The 24,260-nt window shown below is 43.5% G+C and overlaps 1 protein-coding gene across 3 annotated transcripts in view; it reads right to left on the bottom strand.

The window, feature by feature from the left end:
* The window catches only part of ARK2N (arkadia (RNF111) N-terminal like PKA signaling regulator 2N), a 44,059-nt gene extending 27,530 nt beyond the window's left edge, over positions 1 to 16,529 (bottom strand). For all 3 annotated transcript variants that reach the window (XM_049795968.1, XM_049795970.1, XM_049795969.1), the window contains exons 1-2: positions 16,392 to 16,529; positions 166 to 982 (exon numbers count right to left, since the gene is read on the bottom strand). In XM_049795968.1, the coding sequence (XP_049651925.1) occupies positions 166 to 889 (724 nt within the window). In that variant the 5' untranslated portion in view covers positions 890 to 982; positions 16,392 to 16,529. The remainder of the gene's footprint in view (positions 1 to 165; positions 983 to 16,391) is intronic.
* Between the last annotated feature and the right edge of the window lie 7,731 nt (positions 16,530 to 24,260).

Raw genomic sequence — 24,260 nt, 5'->3', positions numbered from 1 at the left:
CAGATTTTAAAATTTGCCCATGTCTTGTTAACATACTGCAGTCTTCAAATTTACACAGAGCTGCAGTTCTCCTGGTTTTTCTCAAGTGTCACTCATCTAATTTAGCATGACAGCTGAGAAACGATGTCAGATGCGTTACAGTTCAGTTTAAAAAACATCCTCTACCTGGTATCTCTGCAGTGATTGTCTTGCTGCTCCCTGAAACCTCTTCATCATCATCTGATGAACTCGTGCTCGAGTCACACGTCAGGTCACTATCACTGGTACTGCTGTCCTGCAGCAGGTTGTACTTCTTGCGAGCAGCTGCCTCCCGTTTCTGTCTTAAGAGCCGGATTCTTTCTTTGTGCTTTTGGCTTCGATGACCTTTTACCTTGGTAACTCGACCATTCTGCTTATCACTAGACTGTCGGTTTTTCTTGGCAGCCATTGTTGAAGTTTCACTTTCAGACCTGGATCGCCTGGATTTCCTCCCAACTGCAGCCCCAGACACCGCAGAAGGGTCTCCCTCTACAGCAGCTTCAGCTTGACAGGGCTCATTCTCTTCTGTGGAAGACAACGTATCTGAGTCAGCCAGATGCCCACTGGAAGAAGGGGAAAGCATACAATGATTGGAAGAGTCACTCTCGTAAACTCGACCACCCGTTGGCTTATCGCTCTCTGTAGATGCTAGCTGAGACTCCGAGGAGTCTCGCCTCAGTTCCATCAGTAAGCAAGGCATTGAGGAGAGCACCGCAGAGTCTGCTGCAGTGGCCAAGTTGTCTTTCTGAGTTTGTGTCTCGAGTTCTATAGGTCCGTCTTCATCAGGAGCAGCCTCTTGCTTTTCAGAAGTCTTTGGCGGAACTTCTGAATCAACAAGTTCTTCTGCTTTTCCCACTGCCTCCATCTTCATTTCAGAACACCAAGGTCCTCCTGGTCTCAAAGCATGGAGCACGCGGTCTGGAAGACTGTGTGAACTAGACAGGGACTTCAGCAACACAGCAGCCTGCATGAGAACAGAACAGTAAGAATAATTTACCCAAATAACTCACTTAGTCCTGCTCTTCACAATATTACCTAAGCCACTCATTGCTTTCAATTATAGACAGTGTGGTTCGGTATCGTATTGGGTTTCTTCATTTAGTTTTTCCTAGTGAACTCATTTTGTTATAGCAAACTATTCTTCATTTTACACACCCATGAAAGACAGTACTAGGATCACATTAAACATGGTTCACCTCACCACAATAATCAAAACAGATCAGAAAATAATAAAAATACTTCTAACCTTTTACTCTAGAAAAGTTAAATCAATATATTATAAGCAACATATGCTAAACTTCTTTACCTAGATCTTTAAACATATTTTAATGGAGAATTTTAGCCCTTACGAACAATGCCAGCCTGAAAATTCCCAGACTTGGTAGTCATCTACCTGGACAGACCAGAATATAGTTCAGGTTCCATATCTATAAGAAATCTACTTTCAGTTGAACAGGACCTCAACCTTATAAAACTACTATGTTTTCCTCGTAATTTGCAAACTTACAGTACCAACATGACATTGAAGAAATCCAGTCACTCTGAGCACAAACCAAGCAGCTGCTGAACATTACAGAGCAAGACTACAAACACCTTCCTTCTCCAGTGGAATTGCTCTGCCAGCAGATCTCACATAACAAGCTGTATTTACAAGAAGCACCATAAAGCGATACTAAATTGTCAAGGACACTGGGTTTACGACATCTGCCGGCAAGGTCTTTAGAAACATTAGCTATGTGTAACACAGATTTGTTCTCAGCAGAGAACTACCACGCTAGTGAGTCACGTAAAGACTTTTTAGGAGTATCTAATACACCATTCAAGTGCTTCTTGAGTGTCTCCCATACAAGTCCTGCTTGCATGAGAACCTACAGGCTGACCTAGTTTCTCTCAAATCAGCCAGGAAAACAGCATCAAATAGTATGGGCTGCAAGCAAGAAACAGTATCCACCCACACCAGTATCCTACATGTTACTTCAAATTATAATTTAATATATTGCATTGCTTCAGTGCAAATACAAAAAACCCAAAGCTATTTATCTGATTGATAACTTGCACATTATCAACCCAAAAGTACCTGAAGCACCTTCAGGGAAATTTTGTTTTAGAGATCAATATTTATAATTTTATATTCATTATTCACACATTGCCTTCCACCTAAATTTTCACTTGGAATTCAACAGAAAGATCTCCCAACTACCGCATTCCACTTACAGATGAATGGTATGGAACAAATCGTTTATGGGTTTACAAGTATAGTAAATGATAAATTTATGCCACTTCAAAAAAAGCATAGATAAGAAAAAGCAGTAGTAAGATTTAATCTACTGTTTTTAAAACATGCATTCCTACAGACAAAGGCAATTATTACTTGAGCAGCCTGAGAAAACATGGATGGTTCAGAGAGATTTTGCTGTACCCTGACAATCCTTCTTCAGTTTCCTGATCCATCCTGAGCTGCCTGTAATTGTACGTATGTGATTGCACACTGCTTCCCCCCCACCCTCCATCCACAGCAGAGAGTAAGGCTACTTCCCTGCTTCTAAAAGGTGCTGTGAAAAGCTCAGTGTTTTCCTGTGTACCCTAACCCAATTTGAAACTTCATTTTTAAAGAATACTAAAATAAGAGTTCATGCTTCCTTCAGGCTAATGAATGAAAAGGTGCAAGGGAATTATGAAAATATTTACAGGAGAGAAACACCAGTTAAGGAAGGAAAGCTTAGTTAGTATCAGACAACACAAGAAAGATGGAGATGACAACTCTAGGTCTGCTAAATATGAAAAAAAAAAGAACCCCAACCCAAAAAAACCCAAACCCCAAACAAACAGTAAACCCAGGATTTTACTTTCCAAAAAAGAATAAAATACACACTGTAAAATACAGGAACATATATATTTATATATATATAAAGAAAAATGTTTGCCAATGCTTGCACTGAGTAAAACTCTCTTGAAAGCAACTTAAAAGAAGAATTTCTGGAGATGGTAATTTAATGTAGGCAATAAATATCGCGGAAGGACCAATTTATTTCCAAGGCCACAGCACAGCATCAACAAACCCAAATGATGAATACATGTTCCAAGACATAAACACATCCCAATACTGTAATAAAATCAGTATTTCTATATACTTCATCTACAAATCTACACTATTAAATAATTCTCCTATTATACAGTTAAGTAAAACACAGATTTGATGACTGAATGACCGGCCAAGAGTTATACACAGTGGGGTATGTATTGTACCTGCTAGTGCAACTCCCAGCTTTGCTCTGGTCATGCACTTTGAAAAGAAAAATATCTTTTCTAAGAGTTTTGAAATGTACGTGTAAGGAAAAATTGGGCTGCTCAAACACATACCAGAAGAATATTAGCCTGACCAAACGAAATGTATTTAAATATTCATACTAATAACTGCAGAACAGCTTCTGCACTATTCATCATTTTAGCCTGGGGAACACAAAGAACAGAGCTCGACACAAAGCTAAAGGGCAGCCGAAGTGAACTAGAGACTCTTTTTTCACCAATGTCCTACTTGGGAACATCATCTACCTCACAGATCCCAAAGGGACTACAAGAACATCTGCACTTGCCTTTCCATCTCTCCGGCCTATCAGAAAAAATTATGTTTCATCTACATGTTGATACCTTGCTAACAGTCTAATTACAATGACTTAAAGAGATTTTTTATTATTAAGTAGGATCTTACTTTACCTACTCAAACCACGCTGGTTTGATCCCTCATACAGTCATCGGTGAATTATATTTTCAGTGAGAAGGCAGCACAGGGACTAGTAACTTCACAAAAGTCTATCTGTCAACATTGACATGTGTTTCTGTGTGCATGGAAAAAAATACTTGCTCTAATAAGGTTTGTACTCTCCAGGTCCCTTGAACTGGCTATTTAAACGTCAACAATTTGAGTATTAGTATATATATTAAAAAGAACTTCATCTTTATCTCAGTGGAAAAAAAGTCTATCGTGACTCAAACAGACTTTGCTGCAAGGAAGAATACAGTCAGTTCAGGGGAAAATATCTATGCCAAGAAAAGCTTTGTCTCAAAGAAAGAAAAAAACGTACTGATTTAGTTCTACTCAAGAAATGTATAGATCAGAGAGACTATTGAAAAACTGCCATTCCTTTCTTGCCACTCACTTGTCTAGTAACAGTACTAGAAAAGGTAATCTCAAGGTCATGCTAGAGAAAGAGCAGCTTTTTACATAAATGAGAACGCAGCACTGCAAAATAAGCTGTGGTGCTTACACACACAGATGGATACTTAATTAGACATTGCTTAGAAATGTCATTCTCCTTTCTGATGCACAGATACTGCACTGACAATTTTAAAAGGCAATTCTGTAAAAACTTCTGTGCTAAATTTTTCCAACAGAAATTATTTTATTTTCCAGCCACACAGAGAACACACCAGTATGCAGAAGCCCTTAAATATCTAACTGTACCTTTACCTGGGAAATGTTTTCAAATTGTGCACTCATTTGCAAAGGCACAGAATTTGCACACTATGAAACCTGCACTTTAGTGAAGAAATCCAGAAGGATTTTGAAGGTCAGATTAGCAGAGACAGCCCAGCCAATCTCACAGTTCGCTGCCACTAACAGGGATGGGGTTCACCCCCTAGCTAACCATGACTGTGCAGTCATGTTCCCTCCTTTGCACCAGAACTGGCTCATCCTTTCTTGGGTAGATTCACTTCACTAAGCCAGCAGAAAACAAAACTAGAAAATAAGTGAAATTTTCCACCAGAGCTGGCAGGAAGAAGGGAAGGGAGGGCAAGCACAAACCGTCCCTTTAGAAAAAAACAAATCTGATTAAAAACTACCTGCTGTTCAGTCTCATCATACCTTGAACCCACAGGTTCCGGCTAGACACAGGAGAGGGCACCGAGTGTTTCTTTCACAGCAGTGTTTGCTCTGAGATTTTTGAAGATAAAAAATGATTAAAAAATGAGAAATTGAATTCAAACAGAGGTGTTAGAAGCTTTCTAAAGAACTACCATAGGATGTATGCTATTAAGTAATACATACTACTGCATAAAGAGTTATATCAAAGATGGCATGCATGCCCTTTATCAATCAATAACTGGCCACTCATACATCCGTCATAATATTTTTGTTTGGTTTGCTCTCAGTAAATGTTATTGTTTATAATTGCATATCCTGCAATGTCAGAAGGAAATGAGTTTCACCCAAACAAATGATAAGGCCTGAAATACTTAATAAACACCATGGCACCCTAACCTTAATTGTACATTGTCATTTTAGGTGTTATTGAACTGATTAATGATAAAGAATGCCTAGCATGAACGAATGAAGCAAACCAGCTCTTTTTCTCCGCAGCTGTGGATATGACAGATTCTTACTTCGGAAGTACTAAGTTTTTCATAGCTGCTTGCTGTTAAAAGTCACTTTAGTTTCTTACCGACACATTTCCTCTTATGCAGGGTCCAACAGACCACTTTTTTCCCTGCTTACAACCATATCACCTTTGTATGCCAGCTCTAGCAACTGTTTAAATGAAAAAAATTACCTAGCAGAACACTGTCTTTTAATGCCATTTTAGCTAGCACTGCAAGAAAACAGTTTGAACAACCTAGCTCCTTGCACCACCAGCCATTCATTTGCAAGCTGTAATTTAAAAAGAAAATGAGAAACTGTACCTACATTTTTGCAGAAAATAACATCAAGTATGTTCTTTAAGCTTTTGTGACTATGTAAATGAAAGTTAAATTGCACTGCTGCATAGGAGTTACCTGTTCGTAAACAGCTAACTACAGAGATCCTTCCAGAGCATCTACTACCTTCTAGCCCCAGCGTCACAGAAGTCAGTATTTTCATCTAAATCTGAATTTATTTTCATATTTATATAGAACTAAAGGCTATAGTGGCTCATACTTACATGAATGGTTATTTCCATCACCAGTGGATTACATTATCTCACATTTACCAAACATATCTAAGCATAGATGGAATAAATCAGAGGTGTAAGAGAGGTAATGACAAATTATACAACTGAGGCTAATATAATTATTTAAAACAGCTGACTTTTTTAAAAACGTAAACACTCAGGCAAGCTCATCGAGAACTCTAAATCAAACACTTGATAGACTATATGTCTAAGGATGGTGGGTTGGGAAAGGACTGAAGCAGCACATGACCTGGGTACTGAAGAGCTGACCATGACGAACAAGTCCACTTTGTAATACAGGAGAAACTTTTGGCAAAGACCAAAGCTATGTCCCCTTCTGACAGAGCCACGTAACTAAGATGTGACTCTGGCCACTTCCAGAGCTTTGCCAAAAACCTTTGGAGTTGTACCCGCGTGTTGTTGGGGGTTTTTTGGGTTTGGTTTTTGGGGTTTTTTGTTTGTTTGTTTTTTACTTGAATCGCCTTGCTTTCCATTAAAAGCCAACACACTTAATTCAGCAGACTCACCGGTAACTTTCTAGTACAGGTATGCCCAACAACAAAATGTCTAAGTAACTAAAAACTAATCAAGCCAAACCATTAGACCTCTACCAAACAAGACTAATCTGCATCCAGACAAATGTAGATGTACCAACGCTTTCTGGACTTCCCAACTGCTGTCTCTTGGACTTGTTCATCTCCTCCCCGAGATACCATACATTCTTTTTTATTCTCATGTAAGTGTCACACATACCCATGCGCTTAAAACAACAGAAGTGTGACCAGCACCCAATTTAACTCAAGACAGTTGACTCAGCTCTGTGTGGATGTGTGTGCACGATGCTCTAGAGCAGATTTTTTCATAACACTAAGCCACCCCCACATGGATACTGTGTAATTTATATAGTGTTCCTTTGAAAATGCTGCCCTAAAGCTGACTCACTGGCATACAATTCTACCTAAGGCACATTTCTGGGAGTGGAGCTGGCTCTTTATCAGATGATTCATAAATCAGGCCTGGTAGCAATCCTAAAGAATAGGACCCTTCACAACCAACATGGTAAGAGAATTGCTGTGTGAAACAAAAGAAGAAAGGATTAAACTACTGCTGTGTTTCAACTGGTTTTGCATAAACAAATGAAGGTTAAAAATAAGCTGCTCCTACTGAGTGCTCAACAGGCTGCATACACAAATTATCCAAGACTGAATAAAAATTACAAGTATACGTGTTAAAACAAAGGTTTGCTGAGCATCCTTTGCAACCTTGAAAAGCAACATTTTTCATCGTAAATAAGAAGCAAGACTTTACATTTAAATACAGGTTTTTACATTGTAATGCTTAATGCACATATTCTGCCTCTTTCAAATGAAAGGTAACTACCAGCTATGGGTTAGTTCACAAGCCTGCACACAGGCTTCCAGAAACATTCACCAGCTGCACTGGAATCCCACAAAAAAAAAAAAAGTCCTCATAAAACCAAATTCATTAGCATACAGATAAAGGCACACAGGGTTGGCTGCACTTAGCCTTCTAAAAACCTCATTTCTTCCTCATAGTGAAACCATTTTTCTCAAGTGTGCAGCGATTTAAAGTCCACAATGCTCTCTACTCTAAAAATTAGAGGGTGCATATTTTTATTGCTATCTGTTCAAAAAAATTTAAGCAACTCGCTCTTGTATTTTTTCATTATTCTTTCAACAAAACTAGTGGCAGAAATCAATGCTAGGATTGCCATGCTTCTTTTCTTTTTCTCTCTGCCATATATTAGCTTGCAGAAGATCACCCTACTGAGGATAGTCATACAGATGTACCATCTTTTTCTAAGATTTTGAGTTTAACAAATTTTCCCACATTACCTATCCATTTCTGTTACTCAAAGGAAACGTATTCTGTGCTTCCTCCACTGGTTCATGTCATTCTATACAAACAGACCTCTTCTCCTCAAGAAATGTTGGTCTGTTGTTCTACAATGGTCAATAAAGTAATGCTCACAGAAAAGCCACATTTTAAATTGCTTGAGCATAACAGTAACAAATTAATCTTGATTTTCAGAGCACAGATTTTCTTTCTATTAAGAACAGTTATCTGAAATATCCTGAAACTAATCAAGCATTGTGTTAGTCACCAATAGCTCCAACTGGCAGATGAGGACAACTGCAATGTAACTTCAAACTAGTAAAGTCTTCTTAATACTGCAGTATTCATTCAAGAAGGGCTTGTGCTGTCGCCTGCAAAAATCAAAGCCGGTCCAGCACAGACAGGCATAAACGTTAATTGCTGTTATTTGGGAATCTTGAAGCACCAATGAGTGCCATGGGACACAGGCTGCAGTTCCAGGAGCCCTCAAGTCCACTTCTGGTAGTCCACTGGCACTGTTAAGAGGCAGAACTGCCTACCTGCGGGGCCAGTTAGCACCCATCAAGTTCTTTTGCAAGTCAACTTCCCAGAGGAAAGCTGTGCACCTTAACAAGGGGCTAGTTGGCTGGATGAGATTGGAGTCAGGGTCCAGAAGGACAGCAAGGTGAGCATCTTACACAACAGACAGCAGTGACAGGCCTGGAGCAAGGGAGAGCATTGGACTGCTCACCTGATCTTGCAAAACACCACTCCAAAATTGCATAACCCTTGACATCAGGAGGAAAGATAGTCTCAGCAGATAAGAGAGCTGTTTTGTCAAGTTCTGCATAACGTTCCTTTCCAGTAACAGTGCTGCCTACGGAACCAACGCTGCCTACCGAACCGACGCTACAACCGCCCGGGCTGTCTTGGGGCGCTTCCACAGCTCACGCAGCGACTCGCCAGCATCTCCCCATCTCTTACAGCTATCCAAGAGCTCAAGTGACCGAACTAGAAGCAGTATGGATTCATGACAGCCATTTAACAAAGATAAGTTAAGAGATATTAAGTGACTCTACAGTTTGTAAGTATTTTACGATTGGACATTTTTACACATCTTTGCCACAGAAAATAAACAAAACCGACCCTCAGGTATTTCAAAGCTTCAAATACTTTAATTCAACACCAGTACTGTGTCTTTGCTTTAAGCCAGTATCTTCCTGGCATAGGGCAGTAACATACCCATTTTATGGTCTGGCCAACTGAAGAAAAGAGATCAGGTGACATGCCCAAATTCTACAGAAAGGCTGGAAAGGAGCTGTAAGCCAACCAAACCCTGATCTGAAGTCATTTTCTCACCCACAAGCCACTAATATTATTCATTTGTTTCTTTAATTATTAAGCTAGTAATATAAAATCTAAATACTGCAACATGAATTTGCAGTAGGTGTATTACTGAAAAAATAAATGCTATCAATACACTAAAGGCAAAGTCACATTGCATTCCAATTATGAAAATTTTAGTAACAGTGAGATACCAACTGCTGTTGGGCTGTTCTTGACACCAAACCCTTGATCATTTTTTGACCAGTAATAAGAGGTCCCGATCGATTTCAACATCCATGAGACTTGTTAGCAATCGATACCATAGTCTTGACATGTCCGAAGTGCTCCTGAAGAGGAAAGCACTCATGATGCTGGTCTATCATGACCTAATTAGGACTCAACAAGCAACAGGTATAGGTAGCTTCACTGGAAACAACCCGCTACCTTCTCACCAAGAAAGCTCGCTCGTGCCACTGAACCATACTCAAGAGCACAGCTAACTCAAGTTAGCTAACCTTTGAGTCTTTATCTTTACAAATCCTAACACTCTTACTTGAGCTTTCCTAAGAAACTAAAGCAACAAAAAAGCTAAATTCTTGTAGGATGCACTGGCAGAATTAAAGGGACTGTGGCACAGTCTGTTATGGAAGGAGAACAAAGCCTGGTAAAGAAAAAGGACAGTGCAGGAGAGGGTTAATTTAGAATAAGCTTTTGACAACAGATGAAAAAAACAGTATGAAGTAAACACAGGTTGGTTTTAAAAATTAACAAAAGCCACCTTGGGTATTTCAAAAACCAGAACTGATTAGGTCGAAAGCCAGTTACATGTGCATTGTGAATAATGCCTCTAACACTGGGTTTACTATCAGATACTTCTTCCTACAGTGTTTACTCCCAACTGGCAAAGATGAAAAAATCTGACCTCTACTTTGAGAGGATAACAGACAGACCAGGAAACAGACATTTCTTTCCCACAACATATGGAAGACTTTGCATATATTTGACTACAGAAATTAAATAACAGCATGTAAAAGGATACCAAGTTAACAGCTATAAAAAGAATAAAAGAAAATTAAAAGGTAGTTTTCATCAGTACCATGCAAGTACTGCAGGGGGGGATACACACACACGACACACACAACACCTCCCCCTCCCCCCCCCCCAAAACCCCAAACTTACTGACCCTTAAATAAAAGCATAATTTACCCCAAAATGATTTGTTACATTATTGTTCTTGATTTAGGAAAAAGAAGCTCAGCTGACAGAGCTTTCATAAGACTAAAACTAATGGTTAGCAACAGGAGACAAACAATATATACAACTTCCCCAGCAAAAGAATAGAAGGAAAAAAGTGCATCAAGTCACGAGTATTAATTCAATCCCATTCTGTTCATTCAACACAGAATCTTGTTATTGCTGTACCTTGATGAGTTCCACACAGACAAACAGTGAAATTCACTACAGGTGTTAAAAAGTAGGAAACCCATTTTGATCTTGTAAAACAAAAAAGGGAAATCAAGTGTCTGTTATCAAACCAACTTTAAATTGAGGCGATGTCTATAACTTCATAAGCCCTCAATAATTAGCTGACTCTGACAAGATAGTCACTAAACTTCCCTAGCTTAGTTTTATGGTATTCACCAATTTCTGGATTTTCTTTATTACAGTGAACGGACCCAAAGCATGTGAATTGCCTTTATGATGGCTTATTAATATCAGTCACTGGAACCATGGAAAATAAAACTTCACCTTAAAGGCTTTTTTTAAAACAGTACTCAAAGAAATGGGCTTTTTTTATAACTCCTCACAGATTCTGCATAGTGCTGAACAAAAGTATTACCAGCTCTGGAGGAGCCATAGCTATTGACAACTCAAATTGTATTTATCAGTCATTCACCTCACGGGCACTGCTACCCACAATGACAGCTTCCAAAAGACATCTTACTAAACACAATGAAGCCTCAGGCTACCAGCATTTCATCTAACTTACTTCACTAGGAGACAGCCTCTAAACCCCCCTTATCTTACATTGTATTTCCAACCATAAGCACATGGAATTAGTAGACAGCTTCCTGACCTACTCTTTACCAACCTTCTTCCCTAAAATTTTTCTTTTTTCCAGATTACTTAGAACTGTCTCTCTAGCAAGAGCTGGCACTCCCTGAGAGCAAGAACTGGAAGAGTGAGCTGAGGAGTCAGGAGATTACCAGCTGATGAGAAATCCACAGTACAAGAGAACAATACTGCCTTAACCTTACCTGGCTATCATGTTAAGCTGCTGCTTTTTACTTCACAAAGTTTGACAATACTATGGGAGCATGCAGCGCCAACCTCAAACTGGTACCATGGAAATGCAATACTCCCAATGAAAAACAAATTTCTGAAATCGTAATAACTGCATCATCACACAGACAACTTGTATTATAAAGTCTGGCTCTTAGTTATTCCCAGCTCTGCTCCTGTGAGTCACTTGGTCTCTACCCACATTGGATGAATGGAAGTGAAATCTGCCTTCTCCAAAATAAGTCTTGAAAAGCTAATGACCAAGCACCATGAAACAAGACATTACAGCAGAAACATAGCAAGAACACTTATCCAATCATGGTCTGGCTCTTCCTGCTCATTTCCAGGAAATTCTGAAGCATCAAAGCAGAAGCGCATTGTGCAGGACACTGCAGACGTCTCACTATAAAGTAAAATCCATGATCCATGTATATTGAAACAAAAATGCTAGCTTGAAAGAGTCTTAAATACTTGCATTTAATTAGACAGTGACCACCTGTTCTGCTTATGATTAACAAGCTGTCAGATTGAGTCCTAACAGCTTTTAAGCTGTCCTCTTGGAGGCCAAATATCACAAGGCATGATACAGCTGAAGCATGTACACTATTCAGCTACTTAATTTCTGAGCATCCAAGAGACAGAATACGTGGTCAAATTGATATAAAACCCTAAATACCTTCTTAAATAAAAAGGGATATTAGGTTGGATCATTCTGAATCTAAAGCTGACTCACCAGATGACCATGGGCATGTTACTTGAGCCCCCTGTGCATTCAGTAATGCATCTGCAGCGGTGTAACAGCAACACCTCAGCGACTGAGCCGCATCTCATTTTCAGTCCTGAATGAGTAATCGATGTGTGCCCAAACTGCGGAAAGTCAGTCATATCCGTGGAGAAACTGCACAGCCTCTATTCATGCTGATCAGACATGTGAAGAGGGAACACTAACGAGTGGGAACGGACAACCACAAATTTAAATTCTAACCCTTAGCAGTAACACTGAGCAAGTGACAAGGTATCAGTCACCCCAGTCTAGCTCAGAGATGTACTCTGTTATGAGAAAGCAACTGCAGAGGCTAATAGTTACACTATATGCACATTTTCATTTACAGTCTCTTTCATCCAGTTTTCTTTTTGCTCAGAATTGCACATTTGTAGACATTGCACTCTCGACCTCAAGTTGCAGACTTGAAACTGCATTACGCATTAAAAACCTGGAACAAAGATGCGACAGAAAGACAACACAAATCACCACGAAAATCATACTAAGTTCCCTGCAATAGTATTTGCTGCCACAGGTTCTGCTGTTGTAACAGTTAGCTGCTCCTGAGTTACAGTGCTAAAGTTAAAGGCGCAAGTGTCGGTCCTCTGCTGAACTTCGACCCATGTACTGGAAAACCAAGACAAAAGTGGTTTCCTTGCCACGTAAGCCTCGGGTTCTCTCGGAGCTGCAACTGCACAGCGACACGCACCGTACCACACAACTTTATCCCAGAGCTCTTTCCCAGCACTACGCCTGTCCCCCTCTCCCACTGCTGCTTCATTTCTGGTTCCCCATTGCTACCGATAACATTCAAGCCAGCAAAAATTTTCAAGTCTTAGTACTTCTTTTCCAGAGTGCTTGTTCTGACGTGCGAGTTATACACTTGTAACTATGGTATTTAAATCTTTCACTCTGATCTAGTAAATGTGTTATTAAATCTGCTGCTCAGTTTCTGTCAATGTTTACAGTTTTCTAAGTCATTTAGTCAACTGCAGATAAAAACACAGAAGCTGAGATTGACCATAGACCCAATTCTGTCAAAAAGTACCATCAACACACTAACTTTGAAACATTACAGAAAACTAAATAGAGGTTGCTTGAAACTATTTACTCATTTTAAAAGTTTCCAAAGCTTTAACATATCTAGTGGTGACATTTTGGTCAGAGGGTAACCAGACAGTTGCAAATGTTCTGTCTGCAGCCGCTTTCACAGCGTGGTACATAGAGCCTCCCATCTCATTAGCAGATGTTTAAGTGAGATGTTGATATTCAGGTGGGTCATAGATGGGCATACATCCTTGGTGGAGCAGGGAGTTGACGTGATAATACACAAGAGATAGCGAAGAAAGCGAACAAAATCAAGGCAAGGCAAAGTAGCCTGCGTTTTAAAGGTAAATAGACTGCAAGGAGATGGGAGGTCAGGACAACCAAGGCAATTATTTCTTGTTGCTCTGATCAAGTTACACCAACTTATCTCGCTAATGCTTAGTGTTCAAAGCCCCTCATGATTCTCTATATTTACTCTTTGTTCATCCAATCTTATCTTACCTCATTAATCCTCACCTCCTCCACACTGTCAGCTGCCAGCCTGATCTGCCCATTTGTCAAACATACACAAACACCCTTCCTACCTCTCTTTTATCAGTTAGAGCAGTCCTTGGTTTGTGTGTGTTGTGACCACTCCATATCGACCATTCTCAACTGCCTTGCGGTTGCCTTCAGGTTCCTTCCCCTTTCCCCTCCCTCCGCAGTACCCAGTTTAAAGTATCCACTCATTTCCCAACTTGTTTGTGTGTTTTAATTTCTACCAAGCAGGCAGCCTTCGTGCACTTATCGAGCACAAGCATAGACGGCCAGGCTGTACTGCAATACACATCATAACGCTTGACTGTGTAAGACCACAGTCCTTTCCTTTCCTCTTCCTGATTTCTCAGGAATTTCTCATCGCACCTCTTCACGATGCCAACTAGCAATTAGGCTGAAGAGCAAACAGAAATAGTCGACACATTATAATTAAAAATTCAAGTGTTTAAAAATGAGTCAGAACTGTTATCCTCATACTCGAGCATAAATACCAGCTGCCCAAACTCACGTACTACCTTCCATCACCCCCACTGTCCCTCCTCCTAATCCCCTAGACAAAACACCAGTGCTACTGGTATACCAGAACCACAGAAAGCAGTATTTTACTAGCTTTTAGTAGCTACATAACCCTCCCCTTTGGAGCTTCTCTTGCCAGCACCAGACTGCTCTAGAAGACTAGATGTGAGAAATACTCAGAAAACGATGCTTAAAAGTGATTGCTGTTGGACAGCTGAGTTCTCTGCACTTCATTCATCTCACTGCTTTTGAATCACACGTGTATAAGGGGGGGATGTTGGGGTTTAGCAAACACATGACAAGCAACTTACTGTTCTCCTTAGAGTTTGTTACCAACATATTCACTCCACAAAGGCAATGTTTCCCTCCTCCAGGGCAACAGGGAAAGCTGCACTGTTGTGACTAACTGACTTTCAGCTCTCATATCACAGAAACAGCAATTACAGGTGTTAACTAGGGCAAGAGAACCACAAGATAAAGACCTCAAAAAAGCACCATACCCAGTTTCCACCTGAAGGTCAAACATTAAGTTTTTTAATAGACTTAAGCAATGTAAGATGCTTTAAGAGAAACATTTTAAATTTAACCTTTCTTTGTGGTTCTAAGGGGAGAGCTATTACTGTTTGTACTTAAAATTTTAGCTTGAAAACTGGAAATAGGCTAGCACTTGCCTTTAAATGAAACTTTTTTTGTCTTGTGCTTGGACAAGTACCAGAGAAGACTTAAAAGCAAACAGAAACTTGGGGGGGGGTGGGGGGTGGTGGTGAGGGGAATTCAGAGAAATTTTACATTTTTAAAGAGATGCTCAAGGGTTCAAACATTTACTACTCATTCATTTTTAAAAGCTAGAATTACTTGCCAGTGGAAAAAAACCCAAACCAATACCAAACAGGATTGACTTATGCCACAGCATCTCTACACACAGGTTTCTTCAGCCTTTGAAATGCTGATAGGTACTTTGTGCTGGTTTACAGTGTGTAACTAGTTACAACCAAGACCTTGTTTAACCAAGTTACTGCAGTTACGGTTTCACAAAGGTACCTACAAACTTTAATACAAGTAGCCTTGTTCCACTATTAACAAACTAAGACATAAATACAATTAGATACTACTTAACAAAGGGGGAAGCTCTCCCTACCAGCTACACAATGTAAACAACAAAAAAAACCCAACAACCAAGCCAAACCCCAAGTCTTTCAGAGAGTGGCCTTTTAAGTAGTTGTCCAATAACCTCAATTCAAGGGAAGTTACAATACTGGAACTGGGGAAATAGTTAAAATATTACAAGTTTGCTCAGACTGCCTTTTTCCTTTTTAAAGAGAACAAGTAGCACAGTTAAATTTTATATTCTCCTCGGACGGCTGTGTCGCTGAAAGCCACATCTGCAACCCATTAGACGTTAGGAGCTCAATGGGAACTCAGGCTAGATAAGCAGCGAACAACTTGAACTTTTTTTCCACATAAAATATATACCCCCACATCATCCAAGGTAAACAAAGCGGCAAAAAAAAAACCCCAAACCCAACTTACTAGAACGATTACACGCCTTGTTTTTCAAAGCCCTTTCCCCCCCAACAGCTAACGCCATCCCACGACGCGTTACAGAAGTCCTGGGAAACACAAAGTGGCCAGAAGTTGCTTCCAGGAGCTGTGGCGAGGCTTTCATCCGATGACTCCGGATAAGATTAGAACAAAACAAAAAAAAAAAAAACCAAAAAAAAAAAAAAAAAAAAAGAGCGGCGGCTAGGCTAGACTCCTGCCTCCCAGGCACCGTGTCGGGCCCTGATGGAGGTCACCCCTCACCGAGTCGGTCACACCTAAAAGCCACCAACGGGCACCCACGTTTGTCCCGAAACCCCTCTCCCGCCGCGGAGGGTACCCGGCTCCCCTGGGACCAGGCCCCTCCGAGCCGCCCCGGGGCCGCTCCCGCCGGGCCCTGAGGGGAAGAACCGAGGGGACGGCGAACAACGAGGCCGCTACCCCCCCCCCCCCCCCCCCCCCCCCGCCTCCACACACATCACAGCGGGGCTAACGGCCACGGTTCCGACGCCACCACCGCTGAGGCGAAGCGGCCCGACCCGGCCCCACGCCGGCGAAGCGCAAACGGGCGAACCCCCGACCGCGCCGGCCCCACTCACCTCAACGACTCAGGGCCCCTCCTGGCCTCCCCCGCGGGGGGCAGCGGCTGGGACATGGAGCGGCCGAGGAGGAGCCGGGTTCTCCGCCTTGTTGTTACCGCCGTGTTCCTCTTCCCCCCCCTCCCCCCCTCCCCTTGCCCTGCGCCCCCGACGCCACAGAGAGAGAATGTCACCGGAGGCCGCGGGGCTCCGCTGCGCGGCGTCACTTCCTCCCTCCCTCCGCCGCCGGAGCAGCCGAGCGCCGCGCAAGAGCGGCCGCCGCCCGACAACAGCGCCACCCCGCGGCCAAGAGCGGCGCCGCGGCCGGCAGGCTCCGCCCCCTCTCTCTCCGTCCCCGTCCTCCCCCCCCGCCCTCCCGCGGCGACCTGAGGCGGGCGGGCGGTCGCCCACCGCCCTCCCCACACACAGCCTGACAAAGCCCCACAGTCTCCCACCCGGGACACTCGCACACGGCCCTCCCCGCCACCAAGCCTTCAGGCAGCCCCCCCACACAGGTCCTGTGGGGTCCCATCGCTTGAGGGGACGCGCCCGGCTTCGGGCGCGGAGAGGAGGCATGTGGTGGTGAGGCTGAAATGGCGGGAGGGGAACGGCGGCCGGCAGCCATCGCCAGGGCTGTTGGCGACGTGGAGTCGCCCGCTGTAGAGGATTGCTGAGGTAAATTAGGCGGGAAGGAGACCTGGCTGCGGGCTAACGGCACGCCGCTGGGTTTGGTTTCCCAGCGGCGAAGCAGAAGCGGGCAAAGCCAGAGGCAAAGAGCAGTGGAGGAAGCAGAAGGAAACGAGAAGAAAGAAACGTCTTGCCCCCGGGCACATGGGCCGGCTGACGAGGAGGGCCGAGCTCGGGAGAGACGCTGGCGAAGGCGGCAGGAGCCCGGCAAACGTCTCTCACCGGTCCCTCGGCCGACGCTCCTTCTCCCTCCGACGCTGATCCTGGTGATCCTGCTTCTGCAGTCCCTGAGATCAGAGACCTGGGGACTGGGTGGGGGAAGCATGGCGTGCAATTAGGGCGACGTTATAATGCACGCAATAAACGTCGTTCTGATGTTTCTTAATCAAGAGTATTTAGCTTTGCAGCCCCGGGGTATATATGCTGCAGAACTGCACAGTACATTGTAGGTAGTGCTCGGCAACTGGAAAACGTGGCAGCAATCATTTCCGTGTAGTCCCTAAATCCTGATTGGGGCCTACAAGCGCCTGGGAAATTCAAGCGTTGAACGTGCATCGTACAGCAGATGCTGTGCCCTTGGAGGATTCTGCTCCTCCACAGCCACTGGTCACGGCACAGAATCGTTATAGGGTTGATGGTATAGAAACACGTGTAGGCATCTACCTCTCCTCCTCCAAATCACGTACATGGACGTGCGAAACAAAGACATCACATACGACCTCAGAAGAATTTATCACACTGAGGAGAAATAAGAGTGAGATTCAGGTAGGAGTAGAGCTACATATTCGGGAATTCACGATTCTCTTTTAAAACAGTACTTTGTGACGTATTTCTCGCCAAACATGTAAGAAAATTCCTTTGCAAGAGCACCAGCCTCGTTGGTGCATCCACTATTGGGGGTGTCAGCAGAAGAGGGAACAAGCAGGGCGCTAACAAAATCCACACTTAAGAAGAGATAAAACCTGCCCCGCGTGGGGCTGCTGGGGGCTCGAATCCAGAGTCTGCTCTGATTTCCTATGTGGCTCGAGCCGTGCCCTGCCACCAACTAAAATCAGCCTCCACAATCTGGCCAGCTACTTCTGGGAAAATAATCCAGAATCTGTATTTACAGGGGAGGATGTGCTTTGGAGGCATGACTCCTGAAAGACACCCGGAGGACGGCATGCTGTTGCACAGGCGTTAGGACACGGCGGCAAGGAACAGGCATTGCAGTTTTGGATGGCATACAGAAAAGCATAACGACACAGGCGAGGGCGGTGAGCATCTGCCTCGCATTTGCAAGAAGAGTGATAAATGGAAAGGGGCTGAAAGAGCCACAACTGAAGGAATCTGCAGGCTGGAGGCATTACGAAAGAAAAAAAAGAAATTCTGACTATCATAGGTACAACGGAATTAGTAAACTAAGCAGGGAGACATTAGTGATCTGTAAATATTTGAATGAAGTAAGTGGCATGAAGGGAGAAGACTGGTGATACGCTAATGATTTTAATGGGGTGAAATTAGGGAAGGGCATGTTTAAGCTGAGGATCAGGGTGGAAAGCTTTTGAATGGAGAACTGTAGGCTGGAAAATTGTCTCCCTAAGTGAAGTGGTGAAAGCTTTATTGCCTGATATTTTAAATGCCAGATTAGGAGATATACCAGGGGACTCATTCTGAATATTCAGGCTGTTAGATGGGCTGTAAGATTAGGAAGGGAGAAGGAAAGGTGAGAGGTGGTACTGGCTCCAGGAATTTAGGGAGTACAGCCCAGCGCCTCTTCTAGGCTCCTTTGGCTTCGTTTTATCATTCTTTGACCGCCGCTGCCAAGAGTGAAATGATTTCAGCATTAGTTACCTCCACGGGGAAGCGGCAAGAACTCCTCCATCACGAAGAAATGCGGTCGAGAAACGGGAGTCTCGGTGGCACATCTCTAGACAGGATCACCGGGGAACAGAGCGGCAGAAGCTCCCTCAGCTGCGGAGGGGCCCAGCGGTGCAGCCCCGCGCCCCAGCTTCCAGGGGACCGTCACCACCACCACCACCTCCCCTCTGCGGCACTTGCACTTCCCCAAAGACAATGGGAGGAAATTAGCTCAGCGCTGGAGCAAACGGCAGGAGCGACCCCGAGCCACGCTCCCGTGTCAAAGTAAAAGCTGGTTGTGAGAGCACTTTGGGTCCTAAGGGCTTCCAGGCTGGCTTCCCTCACCCGGCTCTTGGCACGGAGAGCGGAGCTCCTCCGTCCTCACTCCCATCTCTTCCCCAGCCCCAGGCCAAAAGTTTCCCTCCAGCTCCAGACTGGGAGAACGACTTTTCAAGAGCCCATCCCCATGCATCTGACGGCGGCACCCGTGGGCACATTGCTAAGCATCCTCTGCAGAAAGGAATATATAGAAACTTCACCTTCCAAGTAACATTTAAACAACGCCCGTTTTCCAAGCTGGGCTGCAGGCTGCCAAGCATCTGAAATCACAAATGCGCCGCTGAAACCCAGCCAAGCCATCCATCCCCTTGCTGAGCGCTTGCTCCTTCGCAAAGTCACCCAGAGTCCTCCACAGTCACCGGTGGCGGCCGAACGGGGACCACAGGAAAGGTGCCCGGGACACTGCGGGGTTCACCTACCCCTGAGCTACAGCCCGTGTCTCCTGAGGAAGGAAGAGAGATAAAACCTTTCCTTGCTGCTGGGTTTTACCAGCCAATATTGGCTAATTAAGCAGCTGTGCTATGCTGCTTAATTAGCATTAAAGGCATATTTTGCAAGGGGCTAGAGGAAGCGTTTATTAGATTAGGTCATAGTTTTGGCGTTGTTGCTTGTTGTTGCTTTTTTTTTTTTTTTTACCGGAGATTACACGGTTCAGGAAGGACGGTGTAATGCTGAATGACTCCAAGGCAGATGGAGGTAGTGCTGTATCCTCCCACGTAGGTAGTATCCAGCGAAGAGAGAAGGAACCGCAAGTTTTACTTTAAACACACGCTTACTGGTAAAGCCTCTGCTTACTCGCTTGTGGGGGGTTTTTTTCAGAAGAAATATTTCTGAATTGGAGAAGCAGAAATCTTCAGCCCAGTACTGAATTTTTTAATGAAGCCAGCATATAAGAAAACAAAAAATATTTCTAAAGCCACTTGAAGTTACTAACAGCAGCTGTGTACTCAGAGACAAACTGAAGGATTTCCTGCAGCATGCAAGGCGGCATGGGCCAGGATTACTATTGTTTCACTGCTGACCCTGTAATTTAAAAATTCAAAGAATAGCTCAGAAATACAAAATCTCTCCTATACCTTTAAGACCCATTTAGTACTAGATGCAATTAAAAAAATCTTAAGTACGTTTACAGGCATTTTTTGCTTTTAAGTTCCCAAACCAGAATCCTGTATTGGAAGAGTATTTGGAGTTTTTCACTGGAGAAGGTGTAAAATGCAACCAACTTACTTTTTAAATAAATACTGAAACCACTTTAATATTTTTAAAATCGTATTTAATTACAAAGTCCCATGTTAATATTCTCTATCTACTAAAGGATTGATATGAAAAAAAAATTTGAATACTTTTGGCCAAAGGAAACTTGAAAAACAACCAGAATGAAATGTTTGCAACAAATAGAGTATTTCAATAGTACTAGCCAAAATATATAGCCAAAAGAGATTCCATCCACTTCTTTTGATTCAATGCATTTTGAGTAAACAGATACATATTTCAGCTCAGTAGCCTTAAATTTGCTTCATGTATTTTGCATTTCTCCAGCATTTTATTTTTATTGTCCTGGTTTTAGTACCTAAATGCTTTGTTTTAAATAAGTCTCTATCCCCTAGCCAAGCTGGGGATGAATTCTAATTTTTTTCCTAAAGCCATTATTATTTTGCCTATTGGCCTGATAAGAACAGTATGTCACTTTGTGGTAAAACATATACAATTTTACACTTGAGGTTGACCACTGGTTTTCACATCTAGTGCATAATTTTAATTATTATTTTTTTTCAGGTGGAATTTGGATCATCACAATTTCCAGGCAGAGGAATTGAGCACACGGCGATAATGCACACACATCTTTCACACTTCATCCATAAAACTGAGGGGTCTGCAGCTCAGCCTGGCGCTGGCTCCAGCCCCACAGCGTCACACACCGTGGGCAGCTGCCCCGGAGCTGTGGGACCCCCACGCAAAGCTTCCAGCAAGCACAACTGCTCTCAGCTTGCAGGTGTTAGTAGACGGGTGTCTCCAAAAATCAGGCTGGGAGTTCAGAGCAGAGCAGCTGATGTAATCTGAAGTGAGGCTGAAGCAGCGGAGGCCTCTCCAGGCATTTGTGTCATTCTCAGTTGGGCGATTATTTCATAATATACAACAGCCGAGGGGTCCAGCTGGCAGTCTCCCTCCAGGCTGCCACAGCTCCTCACCACCCAGTGTGACCTCTGTGGAAAACACAACAGCTGCCAGGGTAGAGAGCGAAGCCCAAAATCTAACATTTTCTCAGCCAAGCACTCAGGCTGGCATGCTCCTCTCTCGGCAGGACCTCTGCGAGGCGCTCCTGCGCCGGCATCCCATCCCTGCGCTGGAAAAGCTGGACCGCCCCAAAACACCAACAGCAAGGAAGGACACCTCCGCTTGCCCTGCAAGGCACTCTGCCCATGCAAATGCACAACTGAAGAGCTGAGAAATCTTACTGACAGTCCACTGGCTGCATAAAGCTTGTTTATTTGACTTTCCCCATATCCATCAAAAGCTGAACTGTCGGACCTGACAACTGGCTGCTGATTTATGTTGCATGTGCTGCAGATGGCACAGCTGTGGCACACAGCTCGAATGCAGCTGCTGGGTATTTTTTTTCTCCTTGCATTTCCAACGCTAGGAAGCAACACTTGGCTATCTCTGGGCAGCTCTTGAGTCAGTCTGGCCCTGCCGCCGTCTCTGTTCAGGCTCTTTGCCAATGAATGGGACACAGCGCATGCTGTGAAACAGCAGCAGCCGGGGAGCGGTGCAGCTGCCCTGCGGGCACAGGGGGAGAACACTCCCCAGGTTTCACAACTGGTGCGGTGTTACATGATGAAGGGGTGCTAAGGGAGCGCCACAGTCCCGGCAAATCCTCCCAAGCCTTGAGTCATGGTTACACGTGTGCAATAAAAAGCCTTCATCCAATATTAGCCGAGTAACTCTTGAGGCACTCACTCATTGCCAAGCAGGGCTGGTAGCATCCTCGAGCCCTCATCTAATCCATCTTTCTATCCCAAAGCACGATCAATGCTCCCTTATGTTATAAACACATAAGCAAGGCATTTCTGATCTGGTCTTAAAAACCCCCAGTGATTAAGTCTAAGATTCCTTAACTGTCAGGCCATGACCTCCAGTGCCTTACAACAGCTTTCTTGTTAAATCATTCTCTGATGTCTACCCAGCTATGTTCTGATGCCTTTTAAGATTATGACTTCTTTCCCCTTCCACAAGAGGAACAATCAGATTATGCTCTTGCTCTTTCCAGATTCAAAGGCTACTCCCTTGCCCCCTTCTGGTGTTTTTTTGGCAAGAGGCAGCTGTACCTGTAGTCATCCCTGCACAACTGTGCCCGCTCTAGATTTCACATCAGTTACCTCTGAGGTAATTTCCCTTAGCAGTTTAGCCTACCTGTACAAAAGACAGCTTGTCCACTTGCTTTTGCGATCTTGATCTCTAGCCCAGAAGAAACGGAAGATAAACAGCCATGAAACCAAGGTAACTAACCCTTTCCTAATGTCTTGATTTAAAAACCTGAAACTGAACAGCAACTCCCACTGGTGTACGGAAGATGAGGCCAAAGATTCCCATAAGGAGCAGCTCTCTGAACATCCTTTAATTCTTCCCCATCACAGTGAAAGAAATGAGGTGAAGAAGGTCACAAGGTGAGGCGGCTGTGGCACTTTACTGACACCAGTGTCATTCCGAGCTTGCGGCTTCTTAGAAATCAGAGCTACACCCGAAGCATAATCAGACACAGATCTCATGATCCTATTGCTTCAAGGGAGGACATGAAGCAATAGAAAGAATCTCTTCCTACAGATCAGTGAAATCAATTTCTGCAGTGAAGTAACAGCTCCGGGGGACAGGCACACCATGTTAAATCATTACCATAATCTTTTGCAACTCTAATCGTAAACAGAGGTAGCTACAAATTGTCACCAAGAGCACTGCTGCTATTTGTCTGGACTTTGCCCAATACAAACAAGTCCTAGTCCCTGCTTGATGTCCTTAAGTGCTGCCACTATATCTAGATTTTCATTTTTCCCCCATCCACAGGAGATTTTCCTATTTTGGCTTTAATACAAAACAACTTTAAAAGCTGGGGTGTTTTAAGGCTGGTGTGGTGGTGGCATGGAAGAGGAGGGCTCTGGGGACCCTTCTGGAAGATGACATTTGAGGTAGAATTGGAAGGGACAATCTAGCTTCAGAATGATCACATCCCACAGTGGTTCTAAAAAAATATTCATGTATTTTCAGGCCTAGAAAGGTCTTACTATAAAGCTGGGTTTTGCTTTTCAAGCTATCGCTTCACTATCCATACAGCTATTTTTCTACTTCCGTGTGCTTAGCTCTATTTATAATGTACGGAGAAACAACAAGTAGTCAACAGTAGACTGGTATCTCTCTAGGAGCCTTGAACATGGGAAAACCTTACGGGTTAGTGCCGTGAGCTTCCATTTTCTCAACGAAAACTACTGAACCTTCAGAGGTTGATGCTGCTACACCTCAGCTCAGCTCTTGCCTGTGTGAGCAGTACAATTTGCTGATCCGTGAAGCCAATACTACGACCCATGTGAAACATGATCAGAGCTCGACCTCTTTCCACGAAGGTAGACCGCCATCACACACACAAGAAAATCCCCTCTGTGGGCTGTCTCGGATGCTGCAGGGCTTTAGAAGGCAATGAGAACTCCTATTCTGAGCCCTAGATCACAATTTCCATATTGTTCACTTTGATTCACATATCAAATCCCTGCTGAGGACATTAAGGAGAAAATTAACTGTTCACTTATGTTTAAAGTGCTCAAACTAAGAAGCACTCCAGGCACGATTCTAGAACTCATCTTCACAAACTTCGTAAACATCACACAAGACATTAGTGGGGGAAAAAAATTACGTGTCCCCAACCCTGAAATGACAAGAGAAAACAAAACAAGGGAGCGAAAGCCAGTGACCTAGCAGATGTAAAGAAAGTCTGTCATCACTGTACTTGTACCACCAAAGAGAGGACTCCAGGAAAAA

This window comes from Accipiter gentilis, chromosome Z (genome assembly GCF_929443795.1).
Source record: "Accipiter gentilis chromosome Z, bAccGen1.1, whole genome shotgun sequence".
NCBI lineage: Eukaryota > Metazoa > Chordata > Aves > Accipitriformes > Accipitridae > Astur > Astur gentilis.
This window is presented reverse-complemented; position numbering and strand designations above follow the sequence as displayed.